Source organism: Mus caroli, chromosome 10 (assembly GCF_900094665.2).
Source record: "Mus caroli chromosome 10, CAROLI_EIJ_v1.1, whole genome shotgun sequence".
NCBI lineage: Eukaryota > Metazoa > Chordata > Mammalia > Rodentia > Muridae > Mus > Mus caroli.
The window spans coordinates 119,840,587-119,855,458 of record NC_034579.1 but is presented as its reverse complement, the minus strand read 5'-3'; the positions used below and the strand labels follow the sequence as shown (position 1 = coordinate 119,855,458).

At 48.0% G+C, this 14,872-nt stretch overlaps 1 protein-coding gene across 16 annotated transcripts in view; it reads right to left on the bottom strand.

The window, feature by feature from the left end:
• Positions 1-364: 364 nt before the first annotated feature.
• Positions 365-14,872, bottom strand: part of R3hdm2 (R3H domain containing 2) — a 124,772-nt gene continuing 110,264 nt past the window's right edge. For 7 of the 16 annotated variants that reach the window (XM_029482203.1, XM_029482209.1, XM_029482202.1 and 4 more), the window contains 7 exons: positions 14,553-14,707; positions 12,323-12,423; positions 6,916-7,085; positions 4,776-4,923; positions 2,696-2,793; positions 2,349-2,433; positions 365-1,381 (listed from right to left, as the gene is read on the bottom strand). In XM_029482203.1, the coding sequence (XP_029338063.1) occupies positions 1,041-1,381; positions 2,349-2,433; positions 2,696-2,793; positions 4,776-4,923; positions 6,916-7,085; positions 12,323-12,423; positions 14,553-14,707 (1,098 nt within the window). In that variant the 3' untranslated portion in view covers positions 365-1,040. Of the gene's footprint in view, positions 1,382-1,786; positions 1,863-2,348; positions 2,434-2,695; positions 2,794-4,775; positions 4,924-6,915; positions 7,086-12,322; positions 12,424-14,552; positions 14,708-14,872 lie in introns of those variants that run through there. The other 9 variants (XM_029482211.1, XM_029482212.1, XM_021175275.2 and 6 more) reach the window with 3 other exon arrangements.

Here is a 14,872-nt window from a genome sequence, read left to right as displayed (position 1 = left end):
CCAGCATCCTGACCTAGTTCTGGACTGGACTTGCCCAGCTCAGTAGTCAGGCTATAATGAATATTAGAATTAATGAGCAAGAAGAAACCTCTGATATAGACACAAAGGCCCAGCGCTGAGAAGCAATGAGCTTGATCAAGAGCAGTTTGCCGAGTGTGAGAACCACAGACCATAATTCAGAGACTCAGCCATTGCTGAGAACTGTGTACAGGCCGGAAGGAAGAGGTTAGAGAAACACGTGCACATGCTAGGGAAATCGTCTTAACCTATAAACCCCCCCCCACTCAGCAGTTGTGGAACTGAGCCTGCTTAGAGCCTCTAATCCAGCCCACACCAACAGAGAAACAGTGAAACAAACAGCGACTGATAGCCAGTGACAGGTTTTTTGCTTTTTTTATATTTATAAACAAAACCAACCTCCCCCCAAGTAACTCCCCAAACAAACAAACAAACAAACAAAAAAAACCAGATTAAATAAAATTTACAGTGAACCCAGCAAACATCTGTATGTGCAATTAAATACTGTGTCTGTTACTGTGGCACAAACCTCAAACAATATACAAGTGTTCTGGGGATGGATTAGGGATGAGGGGAGTCCCAAGTTTTAACTCTGTGGGGTTTGGGGAGACGAGATGGGGAAAGTGAACGAATGGGGAAATCAATTTATTTTTCTTAATTCTGTCCATATAAATATATTCATGAAGACCAAAAGAGGGGAGGGAGATTGGGCTGGTGATGAAATGGGAAAAGGGGAGGGCGGAGCCTCTCAATTCTACTCGGCCAAAAATATGAAAGAAATTAATTTCATGGTGGGAGAAGATATTTAAAAAATGATAGAAGATGGGAAGGAGGGGGAGACAGAAGGGGACCAACCAGGGAAAAGGGGGACCCGTGGCAAGGGAGTCCCATGCCAGTGTGAGAATCTGTTTGCTTCTCTCTTCAGCCATAATGGAATTGGGCCAGTCATCCGTCTGTCTGTCCGCCTTGGCTCCCTGTGCTTGGCCCTGGCTCCCACTGTGCCAGCCCCTCCCCTCCCCCAGCTATTGAGAGCTAGCTCGTTCCAGGATCCTCAGGTCGTAGTTCTTTTTAGCCACTCGTAGTTTGAAGCGACTCACAGAGTTGTTGAGGCGAAGGGAGGCGTTCTGAGCGGCCAGGGGGCTGGGGAACACAGCCACTATCGTGTACAGGGCTGCGAGGTCCGGGTGGCGGCCGTTCTCAGCAGTCCCACTGTTGTCCCCCCCGCCTGCACCAGGCAGCCCCTGAGCATCCTTAAGCCACTGGATCTTGGCACCAGACATGGCAAGCTGGGTGAAGAGTTTGTCAGCCTCCGTCCGGGTGATTCCCTCAGGGAGGTCAGTCACCTCCAGCACCCTTCCAAGCACTGAAAGGGAAGGAGACACAAATGGCTGTGAGAGTCAAGACTGGACAGTGGCCTGGTTGTGTCAAAAAACACAAAAAACCCTCCAAAGTCCTGTCTTTCCCTCGTAGCCTCCCCAGATCAACCTAACTTAACTCCACCAAGATAAGGTAGGGCAGCCAGGAAGATGGAATGAGCCTTCCTTTCTCCTAACCCAGAGGGATAAGAAGGGGCTGAGAATTGGAATCTCAGGTTTCTTTTTTTTTTTTTTAAAGATTTATTTATTGATTATATGTAAGTACACTGTAGCTGTCTTCAGACATTCCAGAAGAGGGAGTCAGATCTCATTATGGATGGTTGTGAGCCACCATGTGGTTGCTGGGATTTGAACTCCGGACCTTTGGAAGAGCAGTCGGGTGCTCTTACCCACTGAGCCATCTCACCAGTCCGAATCTCAGGTTTCTGAGCTGCACCTACAACTTCATGCCTTCACAGGGAGTCACTCCTGTGAGATGGAGTTCTGTTAGCAACCTTTAATGAAGGCAGTAGCTCAACCTGAAGTATGATCTGTAGTTCCTGTTCCACCCAGAGGCTTCCTTTATCCTTCTTGTCCATCCTCTCCTGCCTTGTTTAGGCAACAGCTGGACTGTGGAATCCCAAGGCCTGAGGAGGAAAGCCCCTCTCCTAGATTCCCAAGTCAGGTCTCGGATGACCCAGGGGAGATGCCCTAGATTAGGGACAGGAGGGCTTCTAGGAGACTGCAGATTAACAAGAGGCTTAGGCACCCACACTGTGCTATTCCAAATGTCTTTCAAGGTCTGCCTCCAGACCGTGCATGGCTGGCTCAGGGACACAAACACTTCATCTCTCTACCTTCTCCTGCTCTGGAGCAAAGAAGACTTCAATTCCCCACTCCCAGCTGGCCTTCGCACTTGTACTGGGATGGCCATGAAGGGCATTTCCCTCAGGGGTTTGGATGTCTGCGACTTACCAACATCTGCTGTCCCCAGGTCAGTGGAGGCAGATTTCAGTGCTTGTCTCTTGCCCCGGTTTCCGTGCTTCAATCCACTCTGTCCCTTCAACATCCAATAAAATTCTCACCCCAAGTCAACCACACTGATTGCCTAGTGACCCAACATCTGCCCTAGACACTGAGGAGTAGCACCACCCTGGGGATCCTGCCCAGCCAGGACGTTAGACCCCGGGTGGAATCAACTCTTTGCTTCGTCCATTCTGTGGTTTCCCGTGTCCACTCAGCTGGTTGAAGCCGATGGCTCACAGGCAGGGGCCCAGATGAGAGGGGTGCCTGGTGCCTCAGGACTGAGGGGGCAGGCTTACCTGGTGCACCGTGTAAGTTGACTGGCCATGGAGCAAGGGAGGGCAGATGGACAGATTATACTGTAATGGCTGACCCAGTAGGGAATAGCGCCCGTCACCTGAGGAGTGAGAGGGATGTCTCCTCAGCAGGTCGAACCTCACAGCACACAGCATGTCTGTTCGGAGACTCTGGGGCTTTGGAGACCAACAGCAGTGCATCCCAGTCCTACCTTTTCTATGATGGAACTGATTTAAGGGTTATATTTCTATGTGGTAGCACAAACTTTAGTCCTAGCACTCAGCAGAGGCAGGCAGATGTCTACAGGTTCAAGGTTAGCCTAGTGTACATTGAGAGTTCAAGGATAGCCACAGCTACATAATAAGACCGTGCCTCAGAAAAACAAGATGAAACAAACAAGCAAAGAGCGGTGCCCCTTCCTAAACTCTAAGCTGGACTATTAGATCCATATGCATTCTCTCCACTGTAGACCCTATGTAAATTGCCAGGGAAGTTTTGTGCACGTGTCTGTTATTCTAACACTTGGGAGGCTGAAGCAGGAGGATTGCTATGAGTTTGAGGCTAGCCTTGACTACACCGTGAATCCCAAGCCAGTCTGGGGTACAAAGTGAGAGTGAACTTGATGAGTGGTCCTCCTCCAACCCACAAGTGTTTGGCACGTCATGAGAGGCAGTTCTGGGTGGACAAGAGCACAGGCTTGGAGCCTGATGCCCAGTCAGAAATGCTGGCTGTGTAACAGCAAGCACAGTACTGAGAGAGCCCTGTGTGCTGCTGTTGGACGGCTGGCTGAACTCAGCCTATAAAGCACTTACAGCAACACCTGTGACAGCCAGCACTGTGTAACTTACTACTCACAAATGTCTCACTTCAGAGTCTTTTTAAAGGTTTTTGTTTTTGTTTTTCGAGACAGGGTTTCGCTGTATAGCTCTGGCTGTCCTGGAACTCACTCTGTAGACCAGGCTGGCCTTGAACTCAGAAATCCTCCTGCCTCTGCCTCCCGAGTGCTGGGATTAAAGGCGTGCGCCACCACGCCCTGCTTCTTTTTAAAGGTTTTAAACAAGCCAGAGAGATGGCTCAGCGGTTAAGAGCACTGATTGCTGTTCCAGAGGTCCTGAGTTCAAATCCCAGCAACCACATGGTGGCTCACAACCATCTGTAATGGGATCTGATGTCCTCTTCTGGTATGTCTGAAGACAGAGACAGTGTACTCACCTATATAACATGAATAAATCTTTAAAAAAGCTTTTTTTGAAGTTCTTAAACAGTATCTTAATCTTACTTTTAGATTACTTGTAACAGTCAAAGCAAAAAGCAATAAGACTATTTCCATCTTAAGTATGCCTAACCCCATTTTACAGATGAGGAAACTAAAGTCTATTTATAAATTTAAGTAACTTGTTAAACATCAGCTACTTTGTACTGGAGCTGTAACCCAGGTGTTGTAACTGAAATTCATTGTTGCCTGTATAGAAATCAAATTCTTCTTGACACTGGAAAGATGCTCATCAGTCAAGAGCACTGAGTCCTGCAGAGGACCTGGGTCGGTTCCCAGTACTCACATCAGCATCTCACAACTGCGTATGAATCTAGTTCAAAATGCACAGGCTGGTCTCAAACTCACAGAGATCCTCCTGCCTCTGCCTCCTAAGGCATGTCTAGCAAAATAATCTTTTTTTTTTTTTTTTCCTGAGACAGGGTTTCTCGGTGTAGCCCTGGCTGTCCTGGAACTCACTCTGTAGGTAGGCCAGGCTGGCTTCGAATTTAGAAATCCGCCTGCCTGTGCCTCCTGCGTGCTGGGGTTAAAGGCGTGCGCCACCACTGCCCTGCGAGAAACAATCTTAAAGCAAAGCCCATCCCTTTCTGACTCAGCCTCCCATTCCCTAGTTAATACCAAGTCTGTGAAGGAGGACTGGGGTCAGTTACAGAGGCGCAGCAGGAGAGGCAGGTGTCCTTTGCCTCAGCAGATGTCAGAGGGTGTGCTTCTGTCCTGTCTCCCTGCCTGTTGCTATCTTCTAGTCTTCTACCTTGTATGGAAAAGGAATGCTGAGCCCCAGAGCAGCCTGCCTTCATCTGACTGCCTACCCTGTGCAGGACCCCCAGGCCGGGGGAATGGTGTGAGGACAGGCAGGGGGCTGAGTCCAGTGCAGACGTTGCTGAGGCTCGTGACAGGAGAGGGTGCTGGAGACTGGGTAGGAGATGTGACGGGGCTGCTGCCCATTTGTGCGTTGGCCTGTGAGAGAGAAGAACACATATCACAAACACATTATCCTTTCTATGTCCCACGGCTTCCACGTCACAACTGTCAAGAGACAAAGCGGCCTCGTAAGCACTGCCCAGGTCAGACCACTGCTTCCCGCTGCAGTCCTGCACCCTGACCAGTCTGTGCTAGTGTGTGCTATTCTTACTTCCAGGACTTCACGTATGCAAGGCAAGCAGTGAACCACCCACTTTACCAACAGCCCTACCCTGTAGTTAGTTGTTTTGTCTGTGTCTGTGTGTGTTTGGAAGGCACAGCTTAGAAAAAGCATTGGAGGAACCAGAATTAGTAAACACGAAGACCTATTTTCTTCAAAGCGTTTTAGAAAAGGACTGATGCCTGGTTTCCCAGAAGGCTGGAGTGGATGTTGTCTGACGACCTCACAACCTTTGCTATTCTTTCTATAAGATTTATTTTATTGCCAGGCATGGTGTCGCACGCCTTTAATCCCAGCACTTGGAAGGCAGAGGCAAGCGGATTTCTGAGTTCCAGGCCAGCCTGGTCTACAGAGTGAGTTCCAGGACAGCCAGGGCTACACAGAGAAACCCTGTCTCCGAAAAACCAAAAAAAAAAAAGATTTATTTTATTGATATAAGCACATTGTAGCTGTCTTCAGACACACCAGAAGAGGGCATCAGATCCCATTACAGATGGTTGTGAGCCACCATGTGGTCGCTGAGAATTGAACTTAGGATCTCTGGAAGAGCAGTTAGTGCTCTTAATCGCTCAACTATCTCTCCAGCCCTGACCTTTGCTATTCTATGGAGTCATCCTTCGTGAATCCCCCCAAACCCTGGGCAGTGTTTAGACTTTTGTCTTGAGCTTAGTCTCTCAGTGAATGGATCCTGCTCTTAGGAAAGAGTCCTTCAACAAAACCCATCTGTGGTGGTTTGAGTATGCCTAGCCCAAGGCGTGGCACTATTGAAAGGTGTGGCCCTGTTGGAGTGGGTGTGTCTCTGTGGGGTGGGCTTTAAGACCCTCATCCTAGCTGCCTAGAAGTCAGTATTCTGCTAGCACCCTTCAGAAGATGAAGATGTAGAACTCTCAGCTCCTCCTGCACCATGCCTGCCTGGATGCTGCCATGCTCCCACCTGATGATAATGGTCAGAACCTCTGAACCTGTAAGCCAGCCCCAATTAAATGTTGTCCTTATAAGAGTTGCCTTGGTCATGGTGTCTGTTCGCAGCAGTGAAACTCTAAGACACCATCCTTATGTTTATTACAATCCTTCCTCCTTGGGCCCTATTTATTAGTCAAAAGAACTCACTCTTAGTAAAGGTCACAGGTACTTTGCTACTTTGCTAGGGAGTTTCTATGTAGCTAAGCCTAAAGCTCTGTTGTGATAATTGCCAACTGGAAACCTTTTCCCAAAGTTTTACTGTGTTTCAATGTGCAAGAAAAATAAACCTTGAGTCAAACTCTGTAAGTTTTAACCCAGGGGCCCCTAAGTGTGTGTGCACGTTTGTATATGTGCACGTTTGTATATGTGCCTGTTTGTGGAGGATGGAGGTCAACCTGGGGTCCTTTAGATGCCATCTGCTCCAGCCCAGAGCTTGTGATAACTGCTGAGCAGCACTCATCCCTGGCCCATGCAGACTCTGCTCTAAGCATGTCTGACGTGGTCTATAACTGTTCTATAACTGGGTTCCTTGAGAGAGGACTCACTTTGGTATTTTCATGTTTCTCCCTTAAAACATCTGGAGAAAGATGTGTAAAAGAGGTTGCTTGGTTGATGACATGAAGATTTCTTCCTGAGAATCTGGGCCTACAAAGGTTGAACTGGGAATCGTGACTCACCCCTTTAATCCCAGCACTCAAGAGGCAGAGGCAGGTGGATCTCTGTGAATCTGAGTGTTTGAGGTCCAGCCTGGTCTACATAATGAGTTCCAGGACAGCCAGAGCTATATAGAGAGACACTGTTTCAAAACAAAACCAAACAAAACAAATGACAAGGGTTGGACCTACCTGGGGGTTACCATCGGGGCTGTACAGGTCTCCAGGCTTCTGACCACGCTGGTCCACGCTGTAATATTTGCAGTGACTCCATTGGACCATGGATGGATTCTGGGGGGCCTGGGGTCCGTTAGGGACATTCAGTTGCATGACCACCACACCTGGTCCAGAAGGTGACACTCCTGAGTAGCAGGAGGAAAGCAGTTGTTGGGTATTCGAACTATTCTGGATGTAGAGTTATCTCTGAATGGAAAAGCCAGCAAGCAAATCCACCCACTTGTTTCAGGGCCATTCTAACTGTGTCCTGCCAAGAATCTGAAACGGCTGCTGACTTGGCTTCTGATTCTCGCCCCAGCCCCAGCCCCAGCCCCAGCCCCCGACCCCTACACAGTAGCGGTTTGAGTGGAGAAGATGGGACCAGATGCCAGTGCTCTCCCGTCCTTTACCTGCTGAGGGACATTTTGTTATGATTGGCAGAAAAATTACTCCAGTCTGTCCAAATTGAGCATTACCAAACACCCAGGTCAGATTGCTGAAATGTCTGGGCACAGTGCTTGTCTGATCTGTGTTTGGGTTTGGGTCATGGGCCAGGGCTGGAGGTATGTGTAAGTTTCTTTGGGAAGGAATGTGGTAATGACAGCAAAATCTACTGTTCGGGAGAAGAGGGAAGCTCACAGTGTCACTAGACCACCTTACAAAGCACTGTTTGTCACCCGTGGTTAAGTGGGAGAATAGCTCAAGCAGAGGGCACAAGTCATATTCAGAAAACGAGAAATAATTTTGAGGTGCTAAGATACCCATACTGTGGGAAAACCACTAAGAGATAAGAAGCTTATTTAACAAACACTTACTGCATGTTTGCTATGTGCCAGTACTTATGCTGGACACTGAGTATACCACAAACAAGCCTGATCACTGTCCTCACAGAAAGGACAGTCTATTAACAATGCAGACACTAAAGGAAGAGCTGAGAGCAGAGTCTGAGGTACATCCTGGTAGGACACTTGGACTGTGCCCTGGAGATGCTGGGATAGGATCAGTGCTCTGTGGAGCCCACCTTGTAAATGCACTGGCTAAGTAAATAGGATGATGGAGGGCGGGGTCCAGTGGTAGAAGACTGAAGCAGGAGGTTCTGAAGCAGGGTAGCCAGAAGGATAACAGCTGTACTGAAGGCTATACTGGCAGACTCCAGGGCCCAACCGGATATGACTGTGAGGTTTGGTGCTGGCAGCCATGGCTACTTCCTCTACTTAGCCAGTGGAGGAGGAAAAGGTCACACCGGGGAGGAATGCTAAGTCTAATCTTTATGTTAAAAAGAAGGGCTCTCGGTCTTAGCGCCATCTTCCTTGAGACTCCTACGCCATGAGAGCGAAGTGGCGGAAGAAGAGAATGCGCAGGCTGAAGCGCAAGAGAAGAAAGATGAAACAGAGGTCCAAGTAAGCCAGCCCGTGCACCCACGACGCCTGCAGGAGCAGAAGTGAGGGATGCTGAGGGCCGGGACAAGCTATCGGACTGTGTGCTGCCATCGGTAATGAGTCTCAGTAGACCTGGAACATCACCTCGCCGCGATCGCCTGGAGAAATGACCGCCTTTCTTACAACCAAAACAGTCCCTCTGCCCTGGACCCCCGGCACTCTGGACTATCTCTGTTCTCTTGTGGCCAAGTGTAGCTCGTGTACAATAAACCCTCTTGCAGTCAGCTGAAGAATCAAAAAAAAAAAAAAAAAAAAAAAAAAAAAAAAAAAAAGAAGGTAAAGAGTTAGGGAGAAGCAAGTTGATGGACAGTCCCTGCTGGGAGGAACAGGCGGGGCTCTGACTCCACACTGGGACTAGACAGCATGAGTGCCAACTTCTGACCTGCCAGGCTGTGTTCCTGCTGAGGCTGAGCTAGTGTGTATGGTGGTGGAGAAATGGGAGCTGGGATTACTATCCCCAAAGCTTGCTGCAATGCTGCCGTTTTTACATTTGGGGCTTCAGGGCTGCCACTGCTGCTGCTCCCACACTGTGCTATGATGGGAAACGGTACAGCCAGACCAGCCATGCTGAGTGAGTGTTCATTCAGGTAGTATTGGTCAGGAGACACTTGAGTGAGTGTTCATTCAGGTAGTATTGGTCAGGAGACACAGGAGGCCTGAGCTTATTCTCTGGGCCATTTGTGTACTCCACCCCTCTAGGGCTTACCAAACCAGAAACCACAAATACCCAGTTCAATAGGCTGCTATCTTCCTATCCACTGCACCATAGGGGAAGGGCATCCATCAGTGTGGCTTACAGAAAGGGCCACACGAAACTGCACAGCTGCGGTGCGCTATGCATCCATAACAACTCTCTGCTTCCTAGAGTTGCTCCGGGCACGTTCCTCCCCATCCTTCCTAACAGCTCTACCCACTCTAACATCCTCTACCATCAACACTGCAATTGACCTTATTCAAACTCCTCATTGCAACCCGAGGGCCCAACGAGAAAATAATCAAATCTACAGCTTTTCTGGAAGGCAGCTCATAATTGGAGCCTATCGCCCTAGGCTGGGAAAGGTGGGGTATGTGCCAGTCTGTGCGGTGAGAGCATAAGCAGGACAAAGGAGCCACCTCCTAATGCCAACGTGCACACATAGGACCTACTGGGGGCTCCACGGGAGGAAAAGCACAAAGTCCTTATATTATTTTCTCTAACTCCAGGAGAGTCCTGGTTTCAGCCTCTGTTCTGAACTCCTCCCCACACTCAGTCCTCCCCCGACGGCCTGGAGCGTTGTTCCTTCACTCAACCGAGGACACAGACACCACTCAACTGATGAGCTGATTTTATGCTTCTCTTCCTCAAGCCAAAAGCAGGTGGTGTCTGTTAACAGCTGAACTGTCCCTACTTCTTAATGGACATGGCAATTAAAAAAAATCCACTGCCCAGGGATAGTGCTTCCTTCTTGTCAGGCTGGGGAAGGAGCCTGGGCCGAGAGCAGTGGGAAGGAGGAGAAGGGGGCTGCGTAAGGAAATCAATTTCAGCTTGAGAGCTAAGAAATGAGAGGGGACGTGTGAATGGCTTTTTAAGTGGCATCATTAAACCTGGGCAGAAAGGTCGATTGGGCAGAGCAAACCACATAAATACAAGCAGACGACATTTATGTCTGGCAGAATTGGTTTCATTTGTTTAGATTTTTTTTAAGATCATTGAGAAAGAAAACTGAAAACTGATAGGGATTCTTCCTCACCAGCAGGGACCAAATCTATGAAAAAGAAACGAAGCCAAAATGACAGGACAGAATCAGTACTTAGCTCCCCAGCCCCTCCCCTGTTTTGGAAGGGAGAGGAAGACCTTCCTGAAGCAGAGGAGAATATTCTGTCTCAGAAACCCTCAAAGCTGAGGCAGTGAGTGTGTGAGAGGCTTGCTCTGTACAGCGCCGTGTCTACACGGCTGTGCTGCTCAGGTCTATGTATAGGTGTCACTGTCATTTCATGTCTGTGTGAGTCTCATATGAACCTCAGGAGACCTGTAAGCCACCATTTTAGTGGACACAAAGTATTCCCTGGAGTTAAAGTTATATGTAGCATTGCAGTTGCAGAATAAAGGCTCAGACGAACTGGGCAACTCCAAAAAGGTATTAATAAACCACAACGGTTGTTCCAGGAACAGCCAATCCTAATCCCTGCCTTTATTTTTGGAAAAGTGACCATGTTGCTCCATGAGAGGAGAGTGGAGTGACTGTCCTCTGAAGGTGAGGGTGGCCTCTGTAGGCCATCCCTGCCATCTATCTTCCGAGTTAACAGAAAACTGGAAAGGAAGGTGTTTCTTTTTAAAAATGTCTTTAATTCCTGTGAGCAGACAGTAACCATTTAAACATCAGTGGTTGTGTGAGCATCATGTCGTACGTTAGGATGTGTAGGACTGAGGGAAGGCACAAGACTGTCAGATGTTGTGGGGTCAGTTTAGGGAAGAAAGGAGATGTAACTGGGGTAAATTCCTAAGCAGGAGGACAGAGGATGGAGATGTTTCCTTGGTCTGGGAAGTCTAGACTACTTCCTTCTTTCATGCTGAGCCTAGGTCTCCAGTGCTACTCGTCTCCAGAACGAAACATGTTTTAGCTGGCTTAGCACTAGACCAAGTAAGCGATACATAATTATTTCCTATGGCTTTGCTTTTGACCCAAGACCTTTTATATATTGAACAACAGATACCAGAGACCAAAAAGATACTGAAGTATCACAAAGGAGGTCAACACCCACACATCCTTACAGGCATGCACATGCACACACTGATTGTAACAGCAAAGAAAATGCATGTGGTGCCAAGCACCAGCAGAGTATACAGCAAGTTCGGGAGCTGGTTTCTACAATTTCCATATTCCACTGGGACATTCAAGGCCAAGTGCCCTTGGTAGACAGAAGAGGCAGTTAGAGAGCTCACTCATGTAATAAAAGGGTGGATGGATTTAAAACCTTAGCTTGTGAGAGATCTCTATTAGGCCTAGATGAAACCAGAAAGAGGTCATTTCACCTTAAAGGTGAAATAGATCTTATGAGCAAGATTAATTCTGTAATTGCCCCAAAGCATCTAACAGCAAAGCACAAAACATCTTAGGTGAAAGCATTTCATTCTAAATGGGAAAACCAGCCAATGGCTCCGTCACTAAAAGAGGAGGAGATCTATCCACACCCCTACATCCAACAGAGCGGAATGGGGATGCCCCGAGGATGAATTTAGATTTCTTCTCCAAAGTCCTTAAGTTTCTTTAACTATGCTGTGTGGCTGTGTAGGAGTGCTGAGAGAGAAACAGACAAGGGCGACTGCCCTTGGTGTACTGGGGGCAGACAGCTTAGGGACCACATGCCATATGTATTCACATGGTATAGCCTGCTCTTTTGAATAGTCCTATAGCTGTTTAACATAAAGCCATTTCCTTCCTGAACAGAAAGGGATAGAACTTGGAGTCTCCTGAAGACCTGTGACTGACGATGTGGCTTACAGGGTGCACAAAGTCAAAGCCCGAAGTTCCAGACCTGGGACCATGGTAATCTCCAGTACAAATTCACTCTCGGGTCTTAAATTTTGTTATACATTGTAGTCAGAATAAAGACACCACAGTGCATGTGAGCACTCACTAAAATCTGTTGAACCGATCTACTATGTTTTAAAAAACGTTTCTCAGCTTTGTTTTTACATTCCCAAGAGAAAGAGACAACCTGTCTAAAGAGACAGAGGTTTTCCTGACAGTGAGTATATGCACATACACATCAGCAAAGGCACAAGGAACCACGGCCGTCCTGTCTCTACCTTCTGAATGGCAGGATCAAGGTGTGCCTTGACCCACTGTGTAGTCAAGACTTGGGCCTCTGTGATGAGGTCACAGCCCGCCTTTGGGGTCTTCTGCAGTAGCCCTGCCCCTGCCCACCCCGCCCCTGCCCCCCCAGGTTCTTTGTGCTCCTACCTGAGTACTGCTGTGACATCTGCGGTGGGCTGCAGGGAGAGGGAGACTGAGGCATCTGGTACTGCTCAGAGCCAGGAGGCTGCAGAAAGCCCACAGAAGGGCTGGGAAGGGAGGGAGAAGAGAGGCATGTAATGGATGGAGGGGAACACAGCTCCTGACAGACAGCTGCTGCTGCCCCGGCCTCCCCATGGGGAGCAAAGGCAGCCACAAGCCATTCCCAGACCAATTTACCAGGCAATTTCTAAAATCACTCATCAGTTGAAACTTAATTATATATATTTGTACTTGATCATCTTTCAATTAGGAAGCTGCTAATCTGCACTAAATATGGAATGTTAGCAGCACTTGCTCTTCCTAACAATGTGGAACACCAAAAATACATATGTGTGTACATACACAGATGTTTTAAAAACAAAGAAGTACTAAATCAAGTCAGGGCCAAACCACAGTGCTAGAAGGAAGGAGTAGAAGGAACTAAAGGGTGAATGACTGAGGGTGCATTCACAGTGGTCAGCACTGGGGATGCCCTCAAGACAGACAGGAGAAAAACACTGCAACATTCAAAACAACATGGATACACACACAAGTAGACAGATGACACTGGAGATGCACACACAGAGATGCAATAGACCTACATTAACTGTAGTTCAGGTGCACTTCTATCTAGCTCTGTGACTTTGTGTAGGTTTGTTAAGATTCCTAGCTTGGATTTCTTCACTTAAAAAAAAAAGTGGGGGGCTGGAGAGATGGCTGAGAGGTTAAAGAGCACTGACTGCTCTTCCGAAGGTCCTGAGTTCAAATCCCAGCAACCACATGGTAGCTCACGACCATCTATAACGGGATCCAATGCCCTCTTCTGGTGTGTCTGAAGACAGCTACAGTGTACTTATTTATAATAATAAATAAATCTTTGGGCCAAAGCTAGCAGAGGTCCTAAGTTCAATTCCCAACAACCACATGAAGGCCCACAACCATCTATACAGCTACAGTGTACTCACATACATAAAATAAATCTTAAAAAAAAAAAAAAAAGTGGGTGTGGTTGTAAATGCCTGTAATCCCAGCACTCAGGAGGCAGAGGCAGGCGGATTTCTGAGTTCGAGGCCAGTCTGGTCTACAAAGTGAGTTCCATGACAGCCAGGGCTACACAGAGAAACCCTGTCTCGAAAAACCAAAAAACACTCTTTGGTCTTTCAGAAGAGCAAAAGAGCAAAGGTCAACTCTCAGCTCCATTTGAGGCAGCTCACCACCTGTAACTCTAGTTCTCTAGGGCCCAACATTCACTTCTGCCTTTTGAGTATACCACCCCACCATGGCAAATACTCACATGAATGAACATACACACACACACACACACACAAGAGAGACAGACAAAGACAGAGACAGAGAGAGACAGACAGAGAGACGGCACAAGTGTGAGTATGCAAATGCCAGGGCATGGTGACTTATGCAACCATAAACCAGGGGCCATGAGCTTGAGGCCAGCCTGAGCAAAGACCCTGTTTCTAAAAATAAATCAAGAAAAACAAAACAAAACAAAGAAAACAGTCATGGTGCTACACACTATAATCTCAGTAGCACTCAAGAGGCTGAGGTAGAAGGATGCAGTTCAGGGTCAGCCTAGCTTGTGTAGTAGAACCAAAGAGTCTCACAGAGAAACAGAAACAACTCCAAAAAAAAAAAAAAAAAAACCAAACCAAACCAAACCAAAAAAAAGAAACAAAAACAAAACTAGAGTAGTATACTAGGTTATTTCCAAGATGTCTCTTCTACTCCAATGATCTTATTAGCCATGACCTATCTTCATTCTCTCTACAGTAAGACTATATAAGTATATTGTAAAATTTGTTGTTTTATTGATGATCAGTCCCTATCTTGCAGTACTGAGTCTGGCTAACTAACAAATACTGGGGTCATTCTAACCGGTGTCTTAGAAGCAGGCAGTTCTTGCTGCAAAGCTCTATGTAAATATCCAATCAGTGAGGGGAAAGAGACTGACCCCTACACACACACTTTTGAGACTGGGTTTCACCAGGCAGTCCAGGCTGGTCTTAGAGTTGTGACCCTCATGTCTTAGCCTCTCAAGTGCTGCTGGGATTGTATGTATGCACTGTCCAGGAGACTGGCTGAGGTTAACACTGGGTTTCTTAGACCAGTGGAGACGAACGGATGGCATGGTGACTGCTAAAGGTCAATGGGAAATGCGCCCCGGCTCTCCAGCAGTCCTCACCTCGTACCATTCTGCTGAGCTGGTGGGATCATGCTGTAGTACACAGGCACACCTCCTGTTGGGAGGCCTCCTTGCACAGACTGGCTGGCAGGAACCAGCATGGGCTGCTGGAAGGGCGGCTGGACCACGTTTTGTGAGTCACTGCCCACAGGGACCTGGTGGAGAAAAGCATGATCAGGGTCATCTCACCGAGCTCGCCCACGGGTGCTCATCACGGGGCCAGCACACGGCTCATCACGGGGCCAGCACACGGCTCATCACGGGGCCAGCACACGGCTCATCACTGGGCCAGCACACGGCTCATCACGGGGCCAGCACAC